The sequence below is a fragment of the Perna viridis genome, chromosome 3, assembly GCF_037379345.1.
Source record: "Perna viridis isolate PV_CMFRI_1.1 ecotype Kerala chromosome 3, ASM3737934v1, whole genome shotgun sequence".
In the NCBI taxonomy this organism is placed as follows: domain Eukaryota; kingdom Metazoa; phylum Mollusca; class Bivalvia; order Mytilida; family Mytilidae; genus Perna; species Perna viridis.
The window spans coordinates 57,413,510-57,438,394 of record NC_142447.1 but is presented as its reverse complement, the minus strand read 5'-3'; the positions used below and the strand labels follow the sequence as shown (position 1 = coordinate 57,438,394).

The 24,885-nt window shown below is 32.8% G+C and overlaps 1 protein-coding gene across 1 annotated transcript; it reads left to right on the top strand.

The window, feature by feature from the left end:
• The first annotated feature begins 12,184 nt into the window (after positions 1 to 12,184).
• LOC148623058 (homeobox protein orthopedia-like) lies at positions 12,185 to 24,584 on the top strand. The gene is made up of 3 exons (XM_088573555.1): positions 12,185 to 14,782; positions 15,530 to 15,789; positions 23,286 to 24,584. Exons 1-3 carry the CDS (start codon positions 14,719 to 14,721, stop codon positions 23,832 to 23,834), a joined length of 873 nt encoding a protein of 290 aa, XP_088429681.1. The 5' UTR covers positions 12,185 to 14,718; the 3' UTR covers positions 23,835 to 24,584.
• The last annotated feature ends 301 nt before the right edge of the window (positions 24,585 to 24,885 follow it).

Genomic DNA, 24,885 nt, shown 5'->3' with positions numbered 1-24,885 from the left:
TGGATTAAAGTAGTCATATTTTTACTTTTTACCTGATAAATTTATTTAAATTACAATCATTATAGTTAATTTTATAAATAAAATTGAAATACTTGGGAACATTTCCTTCAATACCAATTACAGTTCAAATGTGCGAGTACGGTAGATGGCACTGAAGATCTTACAAGGCTCTCCATGTAGGTACACGTATTTGAATTATATTTCAATTCATTATGCAGCAAGTGTATGTTTTTTTAATACGGAGGTGCAGTCTCGTATAGATAAAATTGAGACTGTTCGACTTCACTTTGTACAGGCACACATTTGGGGGGGTATGGATACGTGAATACTGAGGGATACAAAAGGGAGGCGGTACGGACACAGGAAAGTCGACTTTAAGGTGTTGGTTTAAAAAAATGAGATAGTTAATTGAACAAGCGATTATTTCCCGGAACACTTTAATTATCAAGCGTATTTTTCGTTATGTTTCTGGTGGTGACAGTATTTCATAAAAGGTCGAACATATCAATAGTTCAGGGTGGGTGTCCATGCGAATATCATATGTTTAAATCTCATTCATTTCCCTGTGATTTATTTCAATTATAATTTATTTACATTTTATTGAGCTCTTTTGAACGATCTAAAACAAAAACAAAATAAAATTTGGATTTTAAAGCCTTCACAAGACACAAAAATCCAAATATTGCGTATGCCGACTGGGGTTACAAATCAGTGAAGATAGGGAGAAGGAATATACCTTAAATACGGACTTTTATAAGATATTGAAAACTAAATCGGATCAGTTGGTGTGATGTGCATACTCTTTAGAGGGGTCTCTTATTTGCTAGATTTGTTTTACTGTTACGGTTATTTATTTTTGGTTAAGGTTCACGTGAATAGGAACAGGGTCTTTTGCAGGACTTTAGATGGCTGTTTAGATCTCTAAATATTTTTTTTAACTTTTTTGTTCTCGTGTCTTCTTTTATGTCTGTCTAAAGCGTACTTGTCTTTAAACTGTCACATACATCACATAATTTTGTCATTTTCTTTATGTTTGATTATTCCCGGATCTCGACCCCTCCGCTCCACATTGCCCTTGCTCCTCGTCCCCCATATATTCATTGCAAAACTAAGTAAAACTATTTTTAAAAATGTAAATTTACGGTATTAACAAGAAATCGACTTTGTTTCGAGATCGTTTTATTACCCCTCCCCAATGGTGTTGCGTGTGGAAATTGGTACCCTATCGTCAGCTTAAAAAGGTAGAACAATGAATATGCACAGCAAGATCTTTATAACTATTTTCAATGTCTTGCATCAAAGGTCATGGTCGATATGGAACTTGTTGATTTATTGCCGATATCGTTATGAAAGTTATAGAATAAACATCCATCAAAGAATTTTAACCAAACTTATTACGATGAATGACTTACAAGGTCAGGCAACAAAGGTCAAGCTTGTTAAGTTTGTTTGTTTGTTTGTTGGGGTTTAACGTCCGAGCAGCAATATTTCAGCTATATTCAGACAATGAACATGAAATGGATGATAAAATGAACATGAAATGAAAAAAAAGGATGGGTCACAAGGATAATAGGGTCGACAAATTTTGATTGCCACTGGAAAAAGGGGGATGGGTAAGGTCGGGCAATTTAGCCTACTAACGTTCCTACTCCTATCGAATACCACAGCAGGGTTCTTTAACGGGCGAGGAACGTGGCATCTTTCCCAACACGGTGCACCACTATGGTTTGCGGTCAGGTTTTCCGTATTATAGCCTGACAACCCCAGCATGTAACACGCCAGGGGTACCCCATTCCACCACCTGGGGCACACATTCCAGTTGCTGTGTGGGCAGAGCACTATTTAGTCGCCTTATACGACAAGCTTAGCGCTGCTGCAGGCCTATACTTTTAACACCCGGACCTGCACGGGGTTCAAGCTCGTTAAGAGACATATTTTTATATTTATTCTTATATTAACCTAGCCATTTTTCCTAGTGGTTTAAAAGTGCTTTTAAAAGCATTTCCAGCATTTAACATGCACTAACCCAATTCAGTTAACAATTTCCATGAGGTTCTAACAAATACTGCAAGTTTTAGTAGATTGTCTTTACATAGTTAAACCATAAAGTATGCTTAGTCCGCCCACTCTACATGTATCAGAAACTATATAGAGTGTCCATCTTGGTTCGCAAAATATTTCGTGGCGAGGAGAAGCAAAGATCGGCGTTGCTCTTGTTATGTCAGATTTGTTTTAAAGGGGAGATGCTTTAAATCCAGAGCAAAGAGAAGCATACATTTTTTTTGTCTTGAGCCATTGGCCCAGAGTTTTCTATTTTCATGAAATTTTGCAATTTTCAACAATTAGCAAAGGCTTTCGGTTGGTCTTGTATTATCATTTTCGTATCCTATAATAAAATGTACGTACATGCATATGAAGGTGTAACCTCCTTTGAATACTCGGTACTTTGCCTGTTTGTAGGGACTACTTCGGACATTGATTACCGTAGTCTGAAACTTAAATAGAAATAGTACTCAAAATATTTGTTATTTGGTACTTAATGCTTACATTTCAGAGGTAAAAATGCAAAACCACAGGCTATAATTCAACATTTTTACTGTTAATTTCAAAAGTTACTAGCATGTCTAATGTTTCGTTCAATTCTGATTTGAGTTTTAATTTTTTCAACGTTATTTTGAAGTGTTGAAACAAAAACTAACAATGATTAATGACAAAAATGTTCAATGAAATACAAAATTAAGACATGAAATAACCCATGATCAAGGACACTGTACGGATCCTTGCTGGTTAACAAAAGCAAGAGTATGGAACCAATTGTGGCAAGTTCAGACAGTTCATAGAAATGAATACTAGTAATATATGACAAAATATTTATAAGCAACAAGAGACCCTCTAAAGTGTATGAACACCCCACCAATTTATCAGAAATGCCAATTTAGTATTGAATTTCTTATAAAAGGTCGTTTTCTAAGGTATATTCCTTCTCCTCTATCTTCACTGAGAATTGTACCCCCAGTCGACACACGCAATATTTGGATTTTTGTGTCTAAAATCCCAATTTTGTTTTGTTTTTGTTTTAGATTGTTCAAGTGGGCCCAATAAAAGGTAAATAAATTATAATTGAAACAAATCACAGGGAAATGAATGAGATTTAAACATTTTATGATCTGCGCACAGACCCCCGTCCTGAAATATTGATATGTTCGGCCTTTTATGAACACTTTCACCACCAGAAACACAACACAAAATACTCTTGATAATCATCGAGTTCCATGAAATAATCACTTGTTCAAATAACTATCTCATTTTTTTTAAACCAACACCTTAAAGTCGACTTTCCTGTGTCCGTATCGCCTCGATTTGATACCCACGGTAACCACGTATCCATACCCCCTAATGTATGCATGTACACGGTGAACTTGGTGCTGCTAGAATCATCACAGGGACAACGAAACTTACATCCATACATTATGTGGTAACTGAGTGGGAAAAAAATGACATGGTCACAACACGCCGTTGGACTTCGGCTTGAGGTATTTTCAATGTTTTCAATGCAACTACTGTATCCAAGCCATACGACATATGGGTGTAATTGGCAATAAAAAATACATTTTCTTAAACTATTTAAGATGCATTGCCTCGAGCCTATAATAAGATGTTGTTCAAAATAATACGTCTTGTTTTGATTTCAGTCACTTTCTACAAACTTTCAATAACTAACCCGCTAACCGTCCAATAATACCAGTATGTAACCAAGGGTAATAGACTGTCATTAGATGTTTTGTTTTTTTTTTTTTTTTGTTCTTGTGTCATTTAGACCGCTATTGTTTTGGTTTCAAGTTCAGTGATGTACACTTGCTTCTTACATCGAAAACTTGTACACCTTTCTTGGATGGCTAAATTAATGCTCCAAATGAAAAGAAAATTATGATTGAAGATAAATCAAAATTGCACATTTTATTTTACATCGTTATTAATTTGTGCTAAGGCTCGTCGTAAGATTTGTCAAATCCATCATTGTCTGCGGGATTCCATGTAAATCGAATTCTGTTATGGCAATGGTAATATTTTATTTATTTGAGGAACTTGTTTTGAGATCAAAAGTTCGTGTTGGTGCTATTAAATCTAATAATTGGATGATTATATTTCGTGGAGAAGACAAACGTGTTTAAAATCAGGAATTTATCATCACTGTCTAACTAATGGCTTTTATATTAGGGATTGTACGAATACAATTACGGAATGAATTTCTTCGGCTTTCTTAAGTGTAACACTGCAATAAACGAAACTTTCTAATAACAATTCAGAAAAATAAAATGTCTGTTTGAACATAATGTAGGATATGAAGTGGTATTAATAGGTAAACATGGGTTAATATTTTGAAAACTCGTCCTTCCCTTATGTTTAGTTGCGAACCGCATTGGAAATACAAGAAAATCGCCAATCATAAGAATGTCGAAAATGTTTTCAAAGTGTAGATAAAATCGGTTGTCTTACCATTTGGTGGTTTTGAACAAATAAAGAATCAATGTGCATTTCATGACGCGAAACTATTTCTAACTACCAACATATACATGTTTTACACAACAAATTTAGTTGGAGAGATTTTTTAAAGCAATTTAATTAAAAATAAACAATATATGTGCATAATTTATGGCACACCGTATTTACGTATATTCCAATTTGTATATATCTTATAAAGTATATGAGATATGTTATATACTTTATCGTTTAGCTGTCGGATCCTTTATTCTCAGTTTATGCTTTATTATCTTTAAACAATCCTAATTTCTGGGATTTGATACATCGCATCTACCCCAAAGAAATTGAGATAAAGGATACTTCAGACACTGTGAAGTCAGCCTCATATCTTGACCTACACTTCGAAATCGATGGTAAGGGGAAATAATAACCAAACTTTAAGACAAACGTGATGACTTTTCATTCAGAACTGTCAACTTTCCTTTCATCTGTGGCAACATCCCTGCAGCATCTGCGTATGGAGTGTTCATATCACAACTCGTATGTTATACCAGAGCTTGCCGAAACTACAGAGACTTTTTGTATTGCACTGGACTTCTAACAAGTAGATTCTGGAACAGGGTTATGTTCTACAAAATTGAAGCCATCACTACAGAAGTTTAATTGTCGTCATCATGAACTCGTGGGTCGTTACGGTGTATCCATCTACGCCATGGAAACTGATTTGTTCAACGTATCATAGTTTTCCTTTCCAATTTCGAATACCCCGGACTTGACGATTTATCAGCAACTCGGCGGGTGTTTCTAGAAAAGCAGAGGACGCTTACCCTACCGGTGCACTTGGCCCATGCTCTCAGTTTGTAGTGGAGTCCGAGTTGCTCATTTGCTTTTGTCCTTTTTATGTATTATATTAGTTACTTTATGTTCTTTGTTGTATATGTCTGTTTTCCATGTCTGGTCTTTGCCCCTGGATTACATTCTTTTGATTACCGCTAGAACCTTTTTTCCTTTGATTACTCTTTTATAAGATATCTCATTAAAAGAATTTTATTTGATGTCTCATATGGTATATAAAATATCTAATTAACTTCATAAGATATCTTTTCAAATATTCAAGATACCTTCTTATCTGATATACTTTATAAGATATAATATATATAAAATACCTCGAACGTCTCCAACTGCTCCCTTGCTTGACCGCTTCAACTGCTGGAGCGTTGGTTTTGGTCACCTATTGTCAAATATCATGAGGCATTTTCTATGGCTGCACGAATAGCATTCAACAACTGCACTTTCTCGTCTTCCATTTTTGTTCTGTTTTCGAGAATTACATGATTAATTTTCTGCGGTCCTAAATTAAGGGATCCTCTATTGTTACTATACCACTGAAAGTATGTAATTTGTAAGATATCTCATATAGATATTTTATATTAAAAACGTTATTATAATAAGATATCTTTTAAACTATATCAGATATCTACTAAGATTTCTACTAAATTAAAATCTTGGTTCTCTTGATTACTCCTTTATAAGATATCTACAAATTGGAATAAATTTTAAGTATGACTTGCCGCAATAATTAACCTCTATATTGTTATGCACATTTGTTGTCGAAAATAAGAAAGGTTACCATTGTCTACAGTATAGAACCGCCATAGTAATAAGCATGCAGTATACGTTTATATTATTCTAAGAACGAAGCGTCATCACTAATTGGTTAAAAGCCCCGTATAAATGTGTTTTCCGTCTTCAAATTAGAATTGATTTATTACAGAGGGATTTGTTCCTGTTAAATGTTATGACAGAGAGACATTAACCCAGTGTATTGCCATGCAATTATCCCATTAAACATGTGAAATGCAAATAGATAAGAAAGCCAATACTTCAGACCAAAAAAAAAAGAAAAGTGTTTAATTAATTCTTCAGCATGTTGGAACGTTTTCTTCTTATTCCGGTTTTGCATTACCCTGTAAGACTTTGTGCGAATGAAAAAAAGAAAGAAAAGTAATAATTGGTATCTATCAGACCACTGAATTAGAATAAACAACTATACACTAACATTGGCAGGGTTACTCTAAATCTGAGATCGATACATTGTGAATAGCTAACACCCTAATTTGAGTGTGTGGAAATATTTTCAACATAAAATAATAGCGCTTTCGGTGAGTTTGAGTTGAAATAATCGATATTTTCAGTATCTATATCATTACTCCTCAGTTCATCATATTCCAATATTTTACTGGTTTAAATTTGAACTGAATTAAATTAAAGATGTATGAGTCCATGTTTGATTCAGATTCCAATATTCAGTCCTATCCTTTGCTTTACGTATGCACAATGAATGGATACTATTAGTCTTCTGTACAAATTTTACACGTGAAAAGAGAGTACAACAAATATACTTGGTTAAAATTAGGCTTCGGTAGGTTTGTGTGGGCATTCCTTACATACGATTTATGTCGTTGGGTATCATGTTCCGGGATTCGTGACTGGTGTATTTTTATAATTGTGGGTTCCTGCGTCAATTACACGATGACAAAATGTCACGACATTGGTTGTCATTACCCTGTTTTAACTTTTGAATAATAATAAGCCGAACTGTGGCTTCTAATTTTCCATTAACGGATCATATTTCACCCAATTCTGACATTTACGAATTTTGTACGCCGCTTCTCAGGAAGTGAAATTTCTCCAACGGAAATAGCTGTATCGTCTTGTTGTGATGGTACGCCCGCAGTATTCAATTTCAACAAACTGATTAGGCATGGACGAACAGGTAGCGACACGTGCCAAGCTAAATGGTCCAATATTTACAGTGTCAGTAGTAAATACCATTATCTGATAGCAATATTCTTTGGTTTAGATGGCTTATGACAACAAATCGTCACAGGTGACTACAAAAGCGGTCCGTTATTCAGTTAATTAATGCGAAGTTAATGGTGGCGCATTAGAGAAAACGATTTCCGTTTTGATGGCGGTCGGCAGGCGAGATGATTATCTCTTTCGTTGATCTTGTTTGATCACAAAACAAATCGACCAACTAATTCAATGGTAACGGATGAAATTGAAATGTGAATTTCTGATCCAATAAATTTGTATTTTACTTTGATTGAAGCTACATTTACGAGTGACAAAAGATTCAGTCCTAAAACCTGACATTGGTATTCATGTTTTATATAGCTGTCCCTGGTGTTAGCAATATGCAGTAAATCTTTGTAACAATACTTTATGACCAATCTTGTTAATTCGTCAATTTCGTCAAAAGATTAATTTTATGACGACCAAATCGAACATTTTGGCAAAACAGAAATATTGGGATTAATCTACAATTTATTTGGAATGTAAATGTCAACGTTGCTTAGACAAGTTTTATGTAATGTCATATTGGATCAATCAAACTGAGCAGAAAAAAATACGATTGAAATTCCCATTTTCCAGGGCATTTCAGAAATGTTTTGATATACTATAGAGAAAATGTCTTGGTGTCTCACTTCGGCGATCGCTTTGAGCATATATAAATTAGTGGTCTAGGGCGCTAGACTTTGTGCTGGCGGTGTTGCGATAGATGTCACAGCGGTACTAGTTCGAGTCCCGCGGAGGGAACGACCAAAAATTTGCATTGCAAATTTGACAGTTCTAACATCGTTGGGAATTTGCCACAGAGCAACTGGGATGTGTGCCCCAGGTGGTGGAATGGGGTACCCCTGGTGTGTTACATGCTGGGATTGTCAGGCTATAATACGGAAAACCTGACCGCAAACCATAGTGGTGCACCGTGTTGGGAAAGATGCCACGTTCCTCGCACGTTAAAGAACCCTACTGTGGTATTCTCCCGGAGTAGGAACCATAGGGCTCCACCACAGGAGGCTAAATTGTCCGACCCTATCCACCTCTCCCTCTTTCCAGTGGCAATCAAAATTTGTCGACCCATTGTCCTTGTGTCCCATCCCTTTTTCATTTCATCATCATTCCATGTTCATTTTATCATCAATTTCATGTTCATCGTCTTGGTATAGCTGAAATATTGCTGCTTGGACGTTAAACCCCAACAAACAAACAAACTTTAGCGTGATCACAACCCTCCCTCTTTAAAATCTGGCCACCGTGGAAAAAATATTACACACCTAAAATCAGTTCAAAAAGATCTGAGTTCCTTGTTACTACGGAAATAAAGAAACTAACTGGATATAAATTACACAAATGCACAAACTAAGGACTACTAGCAGTTAACTGACATGCCAGCTCCAGACCAGTTTGAACATTCAAAAAGTTAAGTCCCCATTACATATCAATCCTAATTCTTCCCATTTGAGGTTTAGAACCGCAGTACATCATTAGTATAGATTACAGACTATGTAGGTAAAAATATGACTGTTGTCATTTCGAGTGATTTTTTTCATCAAATCTTTGAGCTTTTCCGCAAATATTTAATTTCAATGAGTTTGATTCGTCGAAATTTTTGTTTAGGAAAAAATGCAGAAAATATCAAGTTGAGCTATGTTACATGTATGAAACAGGACACGTTGTCTAATGACTGCTTAAAGGCGTTTAAAATATCATCCTCCGTCCTTATATACACAATTAAAACTCTGTTTTGGGGGATAAAGTGCTGGTAAATCAAAACACAGAATTGAACACTTTCGTAAAACTTTCGGATCCTCGTTCCATCATATTTTTTAATTGATAACCAGATTCAATATAGTCGTTCTTTATTGCAGAAAAATGGTGATCAAAGAGTTTGTCGCACAATATCATTTATTATTCCTTTTGACGACGATTGCAAAACTGTAATATAGACTCGCCAGAGTATTACCAGAAAATTTTAGTCTGAGTTGAACATTAATCATGTTATCAGAATTAATTTTATTCTGTAGTGAAGAAAGTGGGATATTTTATTAAAGCTGATGTATGCTATCAACGAATCATTCTTTCCTTAAACAGTAAATTTAGGTCCAATATCTTTATTCATTTAAGCAATTTGGTTCGCCTAATGAACCATTTAACTGTGCGCCCCTTCAATTTGCAGTCTCATAAACAACCCACCGCAGTGTGTTTTATTTAATCATGACTCTCTGTCGCAAGAGAACTATGCTTCAGAGTAATATATATGTTTTCTATGTGGAACCCCTTCTGGTTTTCCTATCTTCTTACCGAGAATCCAAATGTACTATCACACAGATCCGGATATTAATCTCATAATGAAATTGGCGGGAGACTTCATCGTGAACAAACTGAGAATGTAATGAAAGAAATAAAATATTTAGCAGCCATTCATTTCTCATGTTAGCAAACAGTTGGAAACAGAGAAATTGAGAAATCTTTCTAAAACAACTTCGTTTTTTGACTGTGTCAATTGTCTCAAACTAATTTTTTCCCGGGGTCATAAATATCGGGAGAAAAAAGGCGGCAAATGAGACCATGCAAAAAAAGAAAAAAACAAGGATAGAAAAAAATAATAAGTTAATTTAACTTCAAACAATAGTTACTTTTTATTAAAGTGTAAATACATACACGTATACCAGTCATGTTATCTGGAAGTATTTTGTCCACAGTTGTGTCAATACATCGTGTTTTCGTGGTCGACGACGCCCGAGGGCAATGCTCTTTTACAAATATAAATTGTGTATTTTCGCCATTTTGTTTGGATTTGCCCATTTTTGTTGCACTTTTCACGTCACTTCCCATGTTACGAATGCATTGATTGCAAAACAGTTTTATTAGAAATAAGCATATATTTTACCAAACATCGAGGAAAAACTTGTTTTTATAATTTTAAACAGGTTATACGAAATAGCTGCGAAAAAACTTTTAACAATTCGAAGTATAATGGCAGATTTGTCATTTGATTTATAAACCGAACTCACCATGCACTTTCAGTGTATTTTGTGTGTGTGGTGGACGGGGGTCCTTTTGTGCCAATTATATAGATGTATCAACTGAGCCACAAACCTTTTTCTAATAGTTTGAATTGCGTCAGAATAGGTAGTCCGAATTTCCTCTGACCCTTTTTTATTTGGATATTGATATGCCCGACCACGACATATCAATATCCAAATAAAAAAGAGGAAGGTTGCAGTGCCAGAGAAAATTCGGACTATTTGAAACTCGCTTGCGCATGTACTAGTCTGCCGGCACAGGTATTGTGAATGATAGTATGTATCATAAATGTATGAAACATGTTTGGTAAGCAGACGTACAAAAATTTAATAAGTACTGGTATATGAACTGTGAAATAAGTCGTCGAGAAAATGTGTCATGCCTCAATTTAAACAATTCTTATGTTTGAATGTATTTTTCGGTTTGTCCGTGTATAATTTGACTTTTTATGTGTGTTGACTTTGTAGTAAGATAAAAAAAAAAGATTTTTAAAGATAGAAATCAAATCATTAAAATAAAACAACTGAGGGTATTTTTATCATATTCATTATACAAGTGCAGGCGCGGATCTAAGGACTGGCGTATGCCTCCTCCTAAATCGGTAAGAAAAAAAATTCACCACAAGTTTCACCCCATAATATTTTTTGCCTTGCTTTGCACGGCATTTAATTCAGTTTACGCCCCTCCCCTCTAAAGTCAAATCCTGGATCCTGAAGTGGTGTAATTGAATACACAACGCATTGCTTTTGCGCCAGTGAGTACCTCTTTTGCGCCACAAACCATATTTCAATTGCGCCAAAAATAAATTATTGTATTTGTGAGAATTACAGGTGATTTTTATTATAATTTGTCAATACTATTTATAACATTGTTTAATGGAACAAGCAATTGCGTATCGCCTCGAATACAAATTAAGTTTACGTTACTGTAAAAGTGGGTTGCGAAAATGATATACTGCCGCAAATAAGCATTGGCGCAAAACTGGAGCAAACAGATATCTCCCGATAGCGGGGACTAGAAAATGTTCGATTTCATATATGACTGATGTAATCAAATATTACCGTTCCTTTATAAATCATATATAGTACGTTAGTTTCTTGTTTCTACTTATCTCTTTTGCGTTTTTATTATACCATCTGCTAGAGATAATTGAATACCTGTATAAAGATTATGTTTTATCATTATTTGCGTCAGAAGTAAGACACCACGTTATATTCGTTCATCAATATCTCATACTTTTCAAGGATTCTCGAACAATTTCGTCAGTTTGTCTTTTTCATAATTTCATTGTATGGACCGTTGTTCACGCATTTTGAAATGACCAATTTCAAGTGTTACCGGTAATTGTCAAATAAATCAGTTTGCATCAGATATTAATATCATGTGGTTCAAATGTCAATATATCTTTACTTTCTTGGTGATCGTTGTGAAACAAGTGTCCTAATACTAACTATGTCAAAAGAAAAATGAAAAAAATTGTAAAACAGATAGGGAGGAAAAGCTCAGCAGACAATGACCCCACGTGGTCTAGTAAATAAACTACAAATATAAGCAACAGTCACAACATTTTCCTCATCTTTTCATGATGATGATGATAAAAATAATAATATTTATTATTATTATTATTATTATTATTATTATTATTATTATTATTATTATTATTATTATTATAAGTGTTATTATTATTATTATTAATATTAATTTTAAAAAAGCAAATTCAAGAGCTGTGAAATCTTAACTTTTTTAGCTGGGACCGTGGCAGTTTGGAATGTTATTGGAAATTTCTGTATTCTTTTCCAACACATTATTATAATTATTATTATTATTATTATTTTTTTTATTATTATTATTATTGTCGTTGTGGTTTCGGTGGTCCATTTCTGTATATTTAATTAATTCGACTCCTGCTGTCTGTTAATATTAAATATTATAATTTCTTGCTGGTGAACATTTTTGACTGAAAGACCAACTTGAACTACCAAAGCGTCCAATGTTCCGGAATCTAAACCTAGTTTTGTCTAAGGAATAACTCTTTTCATAACTAGTTAATTATTTTATGATAAACAAACAACACCTTACCTATTCTCGTTATATAATGTATTGAGTTCTATGTATAATTCAAAACATTTGGTCAAGTTCTTCATCTCTGGTCATCATTGTGCTGGAATACCGGTATTTTGGCTACTCCCCTCCTCCCCGACAAAATTCAGAAAAGACAAAGAAAATAAAGTCGCGGGAAAAAGTTGCAGAAATTCAATTTAATGTGAAATTTTAATATTAAAAAAATGATAGATTTATTCAGAGTAAATTTTAGTAATTGCACTTTTTTAAGTGACAAAAAAAAAAAGGATAACACAGTACGCATCTGTCGCATGGCGTGATCAACGTCCTTTTTTGATATTTCGAACATCAGAGGGTCTTCGGTTTCGCTAAGTTCCTAGTTGGAAAAGCGAAATTTTCAACATGTAGTAAGATCCCTCCTAATTCAAAGTTCAATACACTAACTACCCATCTATTCCCCTCGTTATATATTGATTTTCAGTTTTCTTAAATATGTATTATACTCGTAGTAATGTGGTAATCCTGACAATCTTAAACACTTATTGACACGCGCACCTGTTTTTAACTTCACATTATATTGAGAGAAACATCTCTGTCAACACTGTTTTATGCAACATGCCAATAAATGTTTTTTTTATTGTACCATGAAAGCTGTGGTATACCACTACAAAAGGTGAAATTTTCTTATCGGTTTTCAAATTCCGTAAAAGATTCATAAAGCACCTTTCTTAACACCTGTCGAATTACACAGTTCCGCGCCCATAGTAAATAGGCGGTGAGAAAAACACAAAACATCTCAGCGTGAACATAACTGGTATTACAGGCAAACCAATCCTCAAGAACAACATGAAGCTATTGATAAAAGGACTCGTTCCTTGAAATGTCAGAGATAAATCCCGTAGTAAATATTTCAGCAGGAATTTTTCATTACGAGACAAAAATACAAAATACCAATGATCACTTTGAGGCAGTCATAACAGTTGTTTTAGCTTTAGAGAGAAACTTTGAGATATTTGTTTTATTTATCGATTTTCATTTTTAAAAAAATATTGTTTTTATTTTGAACAAACAAATATATTTTAGGACGTAAAACGTTTCGGATGTTTGTCATAAAAAATAGATATTTACGGCACAATAATTTAAGATATATTTGTACAGTATAAATCAACATAAATGGTTTTTGGACAATGGAATTTTTTTTACATTTGTAGACAACATTATTCATTTTTGTCTATACATTTTTTCTGCTTCTAATTATCGAGAATGATTCACACACAAAAACAACAATCATATAATATTTCATCGTTACTCTTAATATAGTTTAATCTAAAAATAAGGAGTTTTAAAAAAAAAACCTCATAATCAGTTTTAAGATGATAAGTTTCCGGTGTATAATTCCGGGATTGATTATAACTTTCACATTGCATATTTTCGTCAAATCTTTTTTTAACTCTTTTTTTTTTTCGTTGTTGTAACTTTTACTTTCCTGTAATGTCAATAATCCTTACATACATCTCCGTTCCATAGTTATCTTTGAAAAATCTCCCGAAATGTATTCACTCCTTCAGACTTTATGACATATAATTAAAATGTTTAATTTCTGTTATATCTTGTGTATGTTTCAGTATTCGACAACATTTTCCTAGTCATTTAAAAAAAAAATTGTTTTATTCACATTAGAAATTGAAAATATGATTTTTTTTTTAAATAATTTTTTTATTATTCTCAATTTCAGCCTCGTAATTTTACATTTTTATTCAATTCCTTCTTATATTTATCTACAAGAGTTCGTGTGTAGTGTCAAAAACAGCATAATTTCATTAAAAGTTATGCATGCAAAATTTAATAGCGAAGTATTCCCTCGCCCAAATTCAGAGGAAGAAGTAATATTTGAATAACAACTACAATGGTACAAATTACAGATGAATTCGATTTGCCTTTAAAGGCCTGTAATATTTGAACAGGGCAAATTTGTACATAATTTTCTCGGTTTGGTATTATTGTCAACGTTTATTGTATGCTAAACTAATAATTGGTAATGTTTTCTTCTGGTATTTTATCGGATAAAACAATATTATTTCTCTGTACGAAATCTCTTATTTTATTGACTACATTACACTGGTCTTGGAATATCGGAGAGCCAGCATGACTTCTAACAGCGCTGTCCACTCATTTCAAAGAAAAATCTCGACCAATCAGATCCCGTGTTTTGCAACAGCCAAGACACTTGACAGAGAGTGTTAAAAAGCAATTGGAAAGAAAAATCTAGCGCAACTTGTATTTCTGGCGTGTGCAGAAATGGATGGAGTTACAAATTCTTCATTATTTTTTCAAGAGCCACTTTCGAAGACGTCTAAAACGGGTAAGATCAATTTTCAAATATTTCTATATTTTTCTAGAACAAGAATCGCCTTACAGGTTGATAGTTAACGTTGACCAGTGAGACCGCGTAGTTTAATTGAAGAATTAGACACGTCAAGGCGGTTGGTTTATCTCTTATTCAATTTATTTGTTGGAAAATTAAATCTTTTCCTTTCTCTGCTGGATTGTTTAGAAGAAAATTACCTAAATTTGATTAAATTTTAGCCTCGCTGTGACAATACATTATTACAATTTCGGTAACTAATATAATTAATTATTACTCATTAGGTCTCCCATTGATTTTCTATTATGATCTATATTAAGTGATAATTGCCAGTGGCGGATAGAAAGAACGATCTTCTTCTTCAAAAGACGAATACTGAAGATGCAGCTATCTTTTTGTAACTTATATATATACATGAATAAATAAACGCAACCGTTCTGACGGCTTTTTATGTTGTGACGATGTTGACTGCAATTTTATACAGTTGAAACATTTATTCCTCTCAATTTTCTTATTGTAAAATACTTTAATTCTATCCCAAATCTTGAAATAGCGGTCCATTGTACAATTATGACCACGCTTTCATTCAGCATTTGTATATTAAAATAATTCTGCATGCAACATAAATAAAATAAATTTGAACTTGTACGCCATTTCTCGTATATTATAATAATAAGAAATTTTATTTAAAAAAGGTCAGTTAATACTTCAGTTTTATTTTTATTTTCCTACTTGATATTACAGATTTGAAGCCAATAACCCCAATGAGTAGTAACCCTCCTCCAATGATAACCAGAGGTGATAGTGACAGTGGGTCCTCAAAGGAACCTGATAGCGGATCAGAGATAGATAACGAACGTACTAAACAGAAACGGCATCGGACGAGATTTACTCCAGCTCAACTCAATGAATTGGAAAGAAACTTTGCCAAAACGCATTATCCCGACATTTTCATGAGAGAAGAACTTGCCCTTAGAATTGGATTGACCGAGTCCAGGGTCCAGGTAATTTTAACAGATATTTGTAAATTTGTAGAGTGTTTAAAGAGTTTCCGATGCATAAAACTGTTTAAAAATATATATGTATGAAACTGTGATGAATCCACTTATTAACCTATGTCATTATTAAAACGAAATATTATAATGTAATGATGTGGACATATTTAGTATATGAATATTTTATACATAGATTATACATACAATGAGAATATGTAGTATATATGTCAGACAACAACCCCACCGGGATGAAAATGTGAGCTATACATTTTCATGTTAGCTAAATATCGTAATTCATGAATTTCGTTAATATGAATAACACTTTTAACAAATAATTATTTAAAAGTAGTCTTTCAATGGGAACAGTTAAAAGAAATATTTGGTAACCCCAATTTTATAACTGCGAGTCGCAAGTTCTAATTTCGGCTCTAGGATGTACCCCGTGATAGTCACCACTTACTACGAGACTTCCGTGTTTTAGTACTTTCGTAATTTTTTTTTCAAGTTTCAATTTCAAATCCTTTATTTGATGCATTGAATTCAAAGGATAATATACGTAAATATTGTGTTAATTTTTACTTTCGCGAGAAGAAATACATATAGATACATTAATATATTTAAATCAAAGAGATATTTTAGTTACAGTTAAAAACTCTTTCAATCGTACTGCAAAAAATTGACGGAACATAATGTAGTCGGTGGTACGTGATGTATGTATAGAGAACAATGATATTTTAATTTTTTTGTCGTGTTTTATGACTTCATTCAGTTGCACTTCAGCGAGAATATTTTTAGAATAAGTCTATTTGTCCCAGATAAATAAGAATTCCCGACCACTTGCTTTGAAATTGACCGACGATTATGAACCTTTTATTTGGAATTGTCAACAAATAAAAACTTTATGCTTAATATTTAGAAAAATAGTTGGTTGTTTGAATTGCCCGGGTCAACTTTCTTTTGTTCTATATGGTAGCCCACGAGTACAGTTTAAATCACAAAGTACCATAATCAGTACCAAATTAAAGGATGTAAATCCAGTACACCTTGAAAGTATTTTCTACTTTATGAGTAGTTTTGTCATGTTTGTTAAACATTGATAATAAAAAAAAACATTCAACAACATTACAAAAATAATTCTACATTGGCACACCTGCTGAAGCGATGCAGCATTAGTGAAGTGATTGAAAAAAATGGGCAATATTTGAGGATCGCCAGAGCATTCACTAAACTGAACCAAGTGTGTATTCCTTTTGTATTTACAAAAATGACCAAAAATATCTTTTCACGTTATTCGTAAGCGATCTATAACTACTTATTTTTCATAATCGCAATACATTTTTTTATTTTGTAAGCACTATTGTTTTGCAAAAAAAAAAAAAAATAAATAAACAGATAAATTACAATTTAAACGAAGTATTTCCATAGATCACAATCATAAATATGAGTGTTAATAAATAAAATACTAACAAATAAAAAAAATGAATAACAATCTTAGACTGTTCTTTTTATAGATTATAAAGTTTCGGTATAAAATAGTTTCAGGCAGTTCTGTTTTTCAGTGAACGGAGAATTACATAAAAAAATATGTTTTTACAGAGGATCTTGACTTACTAAATACGATGTTATCTTTTTCGTTGCTAGTAAAATTAATTTCGGCCGTTTTCAACTGTAAAACAATTAGTGAAAATACAAAAATGATTTCTAATAATCCAAATTTATTTGAATTAGCAACCATATGATTAATACTTTATTTTTTCCAAAAGCAATTCAGCTTATAGGTATAATTCATACAAATTATAACAAATTCAATAGCATTCACCACACAGATAAGTTAAATATGGACATTTTGCAGATTATGAATAGTATTAATCATCAAAATTAATAGAAAATTTTGCTTTAGAAAATGACTATATCACTAAAGTAATTTTTCAGCCAACATAAAGTATTTACCTATATTGCTAAGTTCTTTGACAGTTGAATAAGTTTATACATTGATGGATTTCTCCAGTAATAAATTTTAATTTATTTTCTTTTAAGATCGACATATTTTTCATATTAGTATAACAGCCAGCGAACCATACGAAAATTTCTTTATGAGATGAAAAGAAATAATGATGGTTTTCTTGATATATTTATTCCATATAACGAATTGTTTGATGAGTACCCATTCGTTGGTACGTATATAAAATACGTTGTATCTGGGAATATGATTTATTTTATGATAATGATAATTGTTGAATATTATGATTCTTGTTTTATTTAAAGGGATTATAACTATTCATTTACCTTAAATTCGTAGACTTCAAATGAATGTTAATTACTCTATTATAATAATGCCTAAATGTGATGATATGGTTTTCCATTTGTTTGTCTAAACAGGGTTCTGATATATGGATGTCACACTAGAAATCGACACCATTATTATCATACAGATTATATTATATCCTTAAAGAAATGGACTTCATTTTCATTTGACACCAAGATAATTAGACTATTAACTTTTCTCAGCATCATTCTATGATGAAATACACCCGAGAATCTTCAATTTCATCCGCGTGTGGACTGAAATATTAGTTGGAATTCTCTAGGTTTTACAATTGCGTGCTAGTAGTCACGATTGTCAGTGAAAAATACCATGCGGGTAAGATTGGAGACTCTTCCCCGATGGCGAAAATAGGTTCGGAATTGATAGCTTTCCATGTTTTCATAATATGACACGAGAGCTAGAGGATTAAACTTTCTTATTTTAAAGGCAATATGAAAGGGAATATAATCGCTATAGGAAATATGATAAAAGTTTTTTCTTAATATGCTATATATTAAATGACTTCTTTTAGCAGGAGTAAAAATTATGATGTTAAATAATAAAAGTTTGTGTATCAAAATAAAGAAGATTGGACTCCTGTACACCTTGGCATGTTTAACTAGTATTTTTACAGACAATAACACGGCACAATTCAAGTCATATGTTTTTTTTTATTAACCTTTAACCAATTTTAGTTTATCAGTTTATCAGTTTATCATTGAAAGTATAACTATCTATAATAGGGAGTAGTATGTTATAACAAAGTCAGGGAAGAATAGGTTTATCAACTCAATTGTTACATGTCATTTCTAATTTCAAAAGCATTAGTTAAGAAAGTGTTTTACTCGAACTACAGAGAATTTGTGGAACAATGTAGTAGTCACAATACCGTTATTTGATATGTTAACATTTCATATACAGTGCCACTAAAAGACTTATGAACAAAGATTAAATACTATATTAATATAAAAAGCTCCGTTTGAGTAAAATATCATGTGAGAAGTATACATTGTCATTGTAGAAAATAGAAATAGGTTTTATCCTAAGATGTGTATAATGAAATTATCCATTATGTCAATAAAATGCATATATTAACGTGATGAGTACAGTTTCATCCTAGAACGCATAATTTTATCTCCAATACTACAACAGTTTAAGCTACCATATAAGTCTGCTATAAAGTATTGGTGCGACACCACTCCTAATTTTAGAAAGCGATTTCGTATATATTTACCAGGGGTGGGTTTCTCGAAACTATCTTAAGGATAAGACGTGTCCTAAGACTATCGAAGCCATCATAAGTTAAAATGAGTCGCAATTTTCGTCCAAACTTTAGGACGACTAAATAGGCGTTTTAAGATCATCTTATCGAAAAAATTACCACAGAATGACCGGCACGCATCGGTTCAAACATATGTTTAAGGAATGTGCATGATTTTAAACTATGACCTGATGTTTAATGATTCAGAGACACTTTATTAAAAAATCTAAAAATATTGCTAATTTCCTATTTTCTAATACATACATGTAACAATCGGAAATAAATAACTTCATTCAGTTTTTAAATTCATTCACATGCATATAATTAGGAAGCAATCATTTGATTTTTTTTGTTCACCAAAAATGTGAAACAAAACTTTTTTGGAAAAAAATCCATAGCCCCCCTCCTTACCCCGATAATCAAAAGGTTTTTGCTTTATCATATGTGCATTTTTGTTTATTTGATATAACAATATCAACCATTTACCCGCATTTAATATTTTTAATAAAAACATAATATAAATAATAATTTAAGCATTTCACAAAATATACTTAGGATGACTTTATGACGTCTTAACTTGAGACATGTCTGAGATAGCTTCGAGACACAATCTAACGTCCTAACTCCATCCTAAAGTTGGTCTTAGGACGTGACTTAAGACATATCTTAGGATAGCTTCGAGAACCCCACCCCAGGATGCTTAGTTGTCTTAAAATTGTACAGAGTGGGGTTGATGGCATGGAATCATTTTGAGAACATCTGTGACACAAGGGTCGAAGGTTTTTTTCTACAAGTATGATATACTACTACGTCACTTCAATTTGATAAATGTCTCTTAAAGGGAACGAGAAAATATACTCAAATCAAACAAAGAGATCATTACATTTTAAATTGTAATAAGAATAAATGAATAAAGTAAGAAGAAGATATATCATAAACACTTTGTGTGAAATGATGTGATAAGAATCAATATAACTCCGACAATATAGGTAAAATGTGTGTGGATGCGAGTACCAATAGAACTTCAGTAAATTGTATCAGAGGCTTTCAATAGATACGATTAACAAATACAGATTCTCGTAATGTCTGATCTAATAAAATAAACCTGCGAAGAATTCTAAGATGCTTGGAGACTGAGGTACGTAAGTAAAAATTATTTTAGAAATCTTTCTATCTCAGCCCGAACGTGATTTTGAATATACATCGCAAGCGATCTTTCAAACTGACTATAAATATTTGCAGAACACCGACGTTCAGAACTCGATAGCACAGTCATTGTTACATGTCTAACAATTAATTGTATTAATTCTTAAATCTTTTATGGATGTGTTTTATTTGCTTTTTGATTTGAATATTAACAATGCCATTGTAAAAGCCCTTTATTGACCGTCAATTAACTAATGCTGTGGTCTGAGCAAATAGAGTCAAATTCCGGATAAATTTATAGAAGTGATAGCCTTTAAATCGCCGACAAAAAGCAAACAGTGTAGAAAGTTGTGTAATAACGAAGCTATTTGTTATTAGAATGAGCGTGCAACTACGCATTTTATGTATTTTTAAAACCAATATTAAGTAGGCTTGAATTAAATGTTTTATGAAAAAAAAATTTTTTCAGTCACAAAGTTTCTGTAATTTCTTTTATTAAGATGGATAAAAACGCAATTATTATTCTGACATCGGTTTAAAATCAAATAAACAATCCTAAAATCTGTCTTAAGATTAAATATTTCGTCGTAGACCAAGTAACCTGAGTTTGGAAGTTCATTCAATGATTAAACTTGGCTTGTGTAATTTTTATCATGGTAGAGGTCGCTTATCCATTGTATGTGCGTCACTGATTCTCACGTATTTTAGCACTATGCACCCTAGCAAGCTAGCAATCTCCTGCACAGAGGGTATATTCGTTATTTCAAATTAACACTCAGCGTTAAACTGACCCCTGTATGCAAATTAGTACAGTACAACGGAAACAGCTTCGCGGATTTGTAATGAGTAGTGCCACGCCTTGTATTTTTTCATATCCTGTTCAGAGGACTAGCGGAGTGATACATAGTAAATCTGGAAGCTCTGATGAATAGCTAGCTAGATGAATCGTGAACTTGACCAGTAAAATCACACAGCAGGAAGCTATGATGAATAGCTCAACCAACTATTTAAGCCTGTATCTTAGACGTGTCGGTGATCCTAAATTAAATCTGTTGATTGAAATAATCTTAAATTTGGGGATAATCTACATTTCATACTAAATTTAGCACACTTGTGGACTTCACTTAGAATAAATTCACAAAATCTCATGTTTAAACAAATGAGGCTGTTGCACGTTAATAATAAAAATTGTACATTAATTACATGTATTTAATTACACTCAGTTTTGCTCTGTTTCAGTTCTAATTCTTTACTTACTTAAGTCATATTCAACTATACAGGTGTATATAATTTTATTACAGGTTTTTGTTTGTTTGTTTGTTGGGGTTTAACGTGCGATTTATTACAGGTTAACACTCAAATACAAGTAGTTTGAGAATGATATAAACAAATAGTAGTAGTACAATTCATGTTTGATTTTGCATGCAGACGTATATACAAATCCCCTATTCATCATAGTATTCTTCAAATCAAAATGAAAATGTAAAAAAAAATCCGTTATTTTCCGATATGTATATTTTTATGGAAAATCCGTCTTTTTAATTTTTTACACAATATGAAACATTTGGCTTATTGATAAAACACGTGCAAAATTACTGAAAAAATAGTCTTTGTTACACTCTACCTAAATTCGATAACTACAAAAGTTTCCTTCAATTTTATTTTTATTTACAAAAACAACGATTACCTAAGTGATGTGTATGCATATCATCTTTCGATTGTTTAAGGACAATCTTCATTATGATTGTGTTTAAATGTGTTGTTGAAGACATGCTTTAAAATGACCCTAAGAAAGTCCTTATTAGCCTTATCTTAGTAGAGTTTCATTAAACTGCTTCAAGATATTAAAACAAGAGAGCGAATGTAAATTGATCTTATCCGAATATCACACTAAAAATATTTAATTTTCACAAAATTTATATATGTATAAATTGAAAATAAATCATCAAATCAATGAAAAAAACACAAATAATGAAAAAAGGTTAGTGCATTAAATCACTCGTAGATTAATGATTTAATTGTCTTACAATTTAACATTTCAATTTCCTTTGTTGTACCAATTGTTTTATGTGCGCGCGCGTGTGTTAGTGTTTTTGTGTCTGTGCGGGTTTTTTTTGGGGGGGGGAGGTACAGAATAAAGAACCTTAAATCCTAATATTTTTACATGATTAGGAAGATGATAACATGTTTATAAATAAAACAAGAAAATCAATGTTGACGTTGAAGGTAAAGCCCACTACACTGGGGGAAAGAATTAGCATATCACGGAGGATCAGCGTCTGGTGTGCACATCCCAAACGGTTTAAACAATCAAAATAGGATATAAAAGTTGTCACGTTTCTGATTTGGCTTGCGTGTTTGTTGTCAGTGAGAAGGGAAGACACAACTTATAAAGTAAACAGCACTACTGAGGATCGCCTCGCATGGCTCCAATATAATTGGTTTCTTAAAAGTTTGCCTTTAAATGTCCCTTGTAAGAAAATAAAGCTTTGTAGTCATTGTCTGTCTTTATGTTTACAGTACTTAGATAGTGGTTGATCTCTTTGACAATGTGTTGTCTCAGGTTCATTTTCTGTGTTATATTTGGTTTATGTTGCACATTTTTCAAGTTCCTTCAGATTTGAGACCTTGGACTCATGTCCACTGCTAACGCAATATTACCACTTTCTGTTTGGCGCAAATATAAATCGTGTCTAATAATTGAGTTATAACGTGTAGATATTAACACAGCGTAATCTTTTTTTTACAGTTAATAAATTTCAGAATATATTGATTCCTTCTCTATGATTTTAGGTCTGGTTTCAAAACCGACGGGCCAAATGGAAGAAAAGGAAGAAGACAACAAATGTGTTCCGAACGCCGGGAGCTTTACTACCATCTCCCGGACTGCCTCACTTCGGATCGATGAATGATGGTATCTGCAGTTTTCACCCTTCAGATACACGTTGGTCTGGAATGTCAGGGATGTCTGGAATGTCTAATTTAGGAGGGTCGATCAACGGTAACCCTCTTACTTTTCCTACGTCACTACCAAGACAAGGACTTGGTCAAAGCTTTGGTTCTCAAGTTTCCATTACTGGACTTGCCGATGCTGTAAACGTGTCTCTCGGTAACAATTTGACTATGCCAAATGGAAGTTCCATCTATAACTCGGGATATGGTGTCCAAGTTGCTAGTTGTTCGTCGCCTATACAGTCTAATTCTAATTCACCACCGGCAATGTCGACCACACAGATGACCTGTGGCATGCAGGAAATAGGCGAGGCCTGGCGAGGTACAAGCATTGCATCATTACGGAGGAAGGCGTTAGAACATACTGTTACTCTGTCTGGGTTTAGATAAACATATTTTTACTTCGATGTTAGAAACTTTTTAGTAATGTAAAAAATTGAATCTTAGTGTCTAAGCTGGTATTTTATCCATCAATGGCTCTGTATCAATAATTACAGTGGATTTTTAACGTCTCAAAACAAACAGAGAAAAGGCGCTGATTCTTTTCTGGTGCGAAATAATTAAAGCTTATTCTTGCCATAGTGAGGGTTCTATCCCTTCTTCAGCAACAGTGTATTTAGTGCTAATTTCCCCCTGTTTCATTATATTATATCCGGATTTATCTGTATATTATCATACTTGTTTGTTGTCTACATATTACTTCAGCACTCAGTATACAGTCATAGATCTGAAGATACAACATAGATCGAAATTTCCTTTGAAAGTCGTGTTTCTATTCTAATAGTAGTTACAGGTTTTACGCCCCTTTTTACGTCTTAAACACAATTTAATATATTTTTACGCGAAATTAAGTTTAATATCAAAGTGTCTGGAATAGCTGAACATTCGAATAACACCAGTCAGAGAGCTGGAAATAACATATTTATTGTCAAGGATTATTTTTATTCACAAAAAACTCTGTTCAGACACTATACAAGCATATTGTATAATACACTGTATAGAGAAGTGATGCGTGGTAGCTTTATACATTGCCATTTACATGTAGAAATACACATTTGATTCATCTTAACACGACACGTTATTTTAGCGTAATTAAGAAACTTGAAATTTGTAATTTATTTTGTACGGTTGTTGTTTATATTGCTGTTCTTAATGTTTAAGAATAAAATTTGATTGTCATATTTAATTTATCTTTATTGAACAAATTGGTAAATATCACGAACTAAGCACCCTTCTATATGCGTGTGGTTGATAAATGTATTTTATAGAAATACTTCCTAAAACTTCCAAAATGTGAAAGAATGTTCTGACATTGCACAAACAATGAATTCAAAAATACAACTTCTTGATTTCCATATGGCTTTTATTATGATATTCAAATACATTTCTTAAATTTAATGTGAAATTGAGAAATACGGTTCTTCCGTTTCCGTTTTCGTTG

Bases quoted from the DNA above. Each gene is read 5' to 3' on its own strand.
- LOC148623058 (XM_088573555.1), top strand. From the start codon at position 14,719: ATGGATGGAGTTACAAATTCTTCATTATTTTTTCAAGAGCCACTTTCG. The intron at 14,783-15,529 runs GTAAGATCAATT...TTGATATTACAG, and splicing joins TTCGAAGACGTCTAAAACGG to ATTTGAAGCCAATAACCCCA. The intron at 15,790-23,285 runs GTAATTTTAACA...CTATGATTTTAG, and splicing joins TGACCGAGTCCAGGGTCCAG to GTCTGGTTTCAAAACCGACG.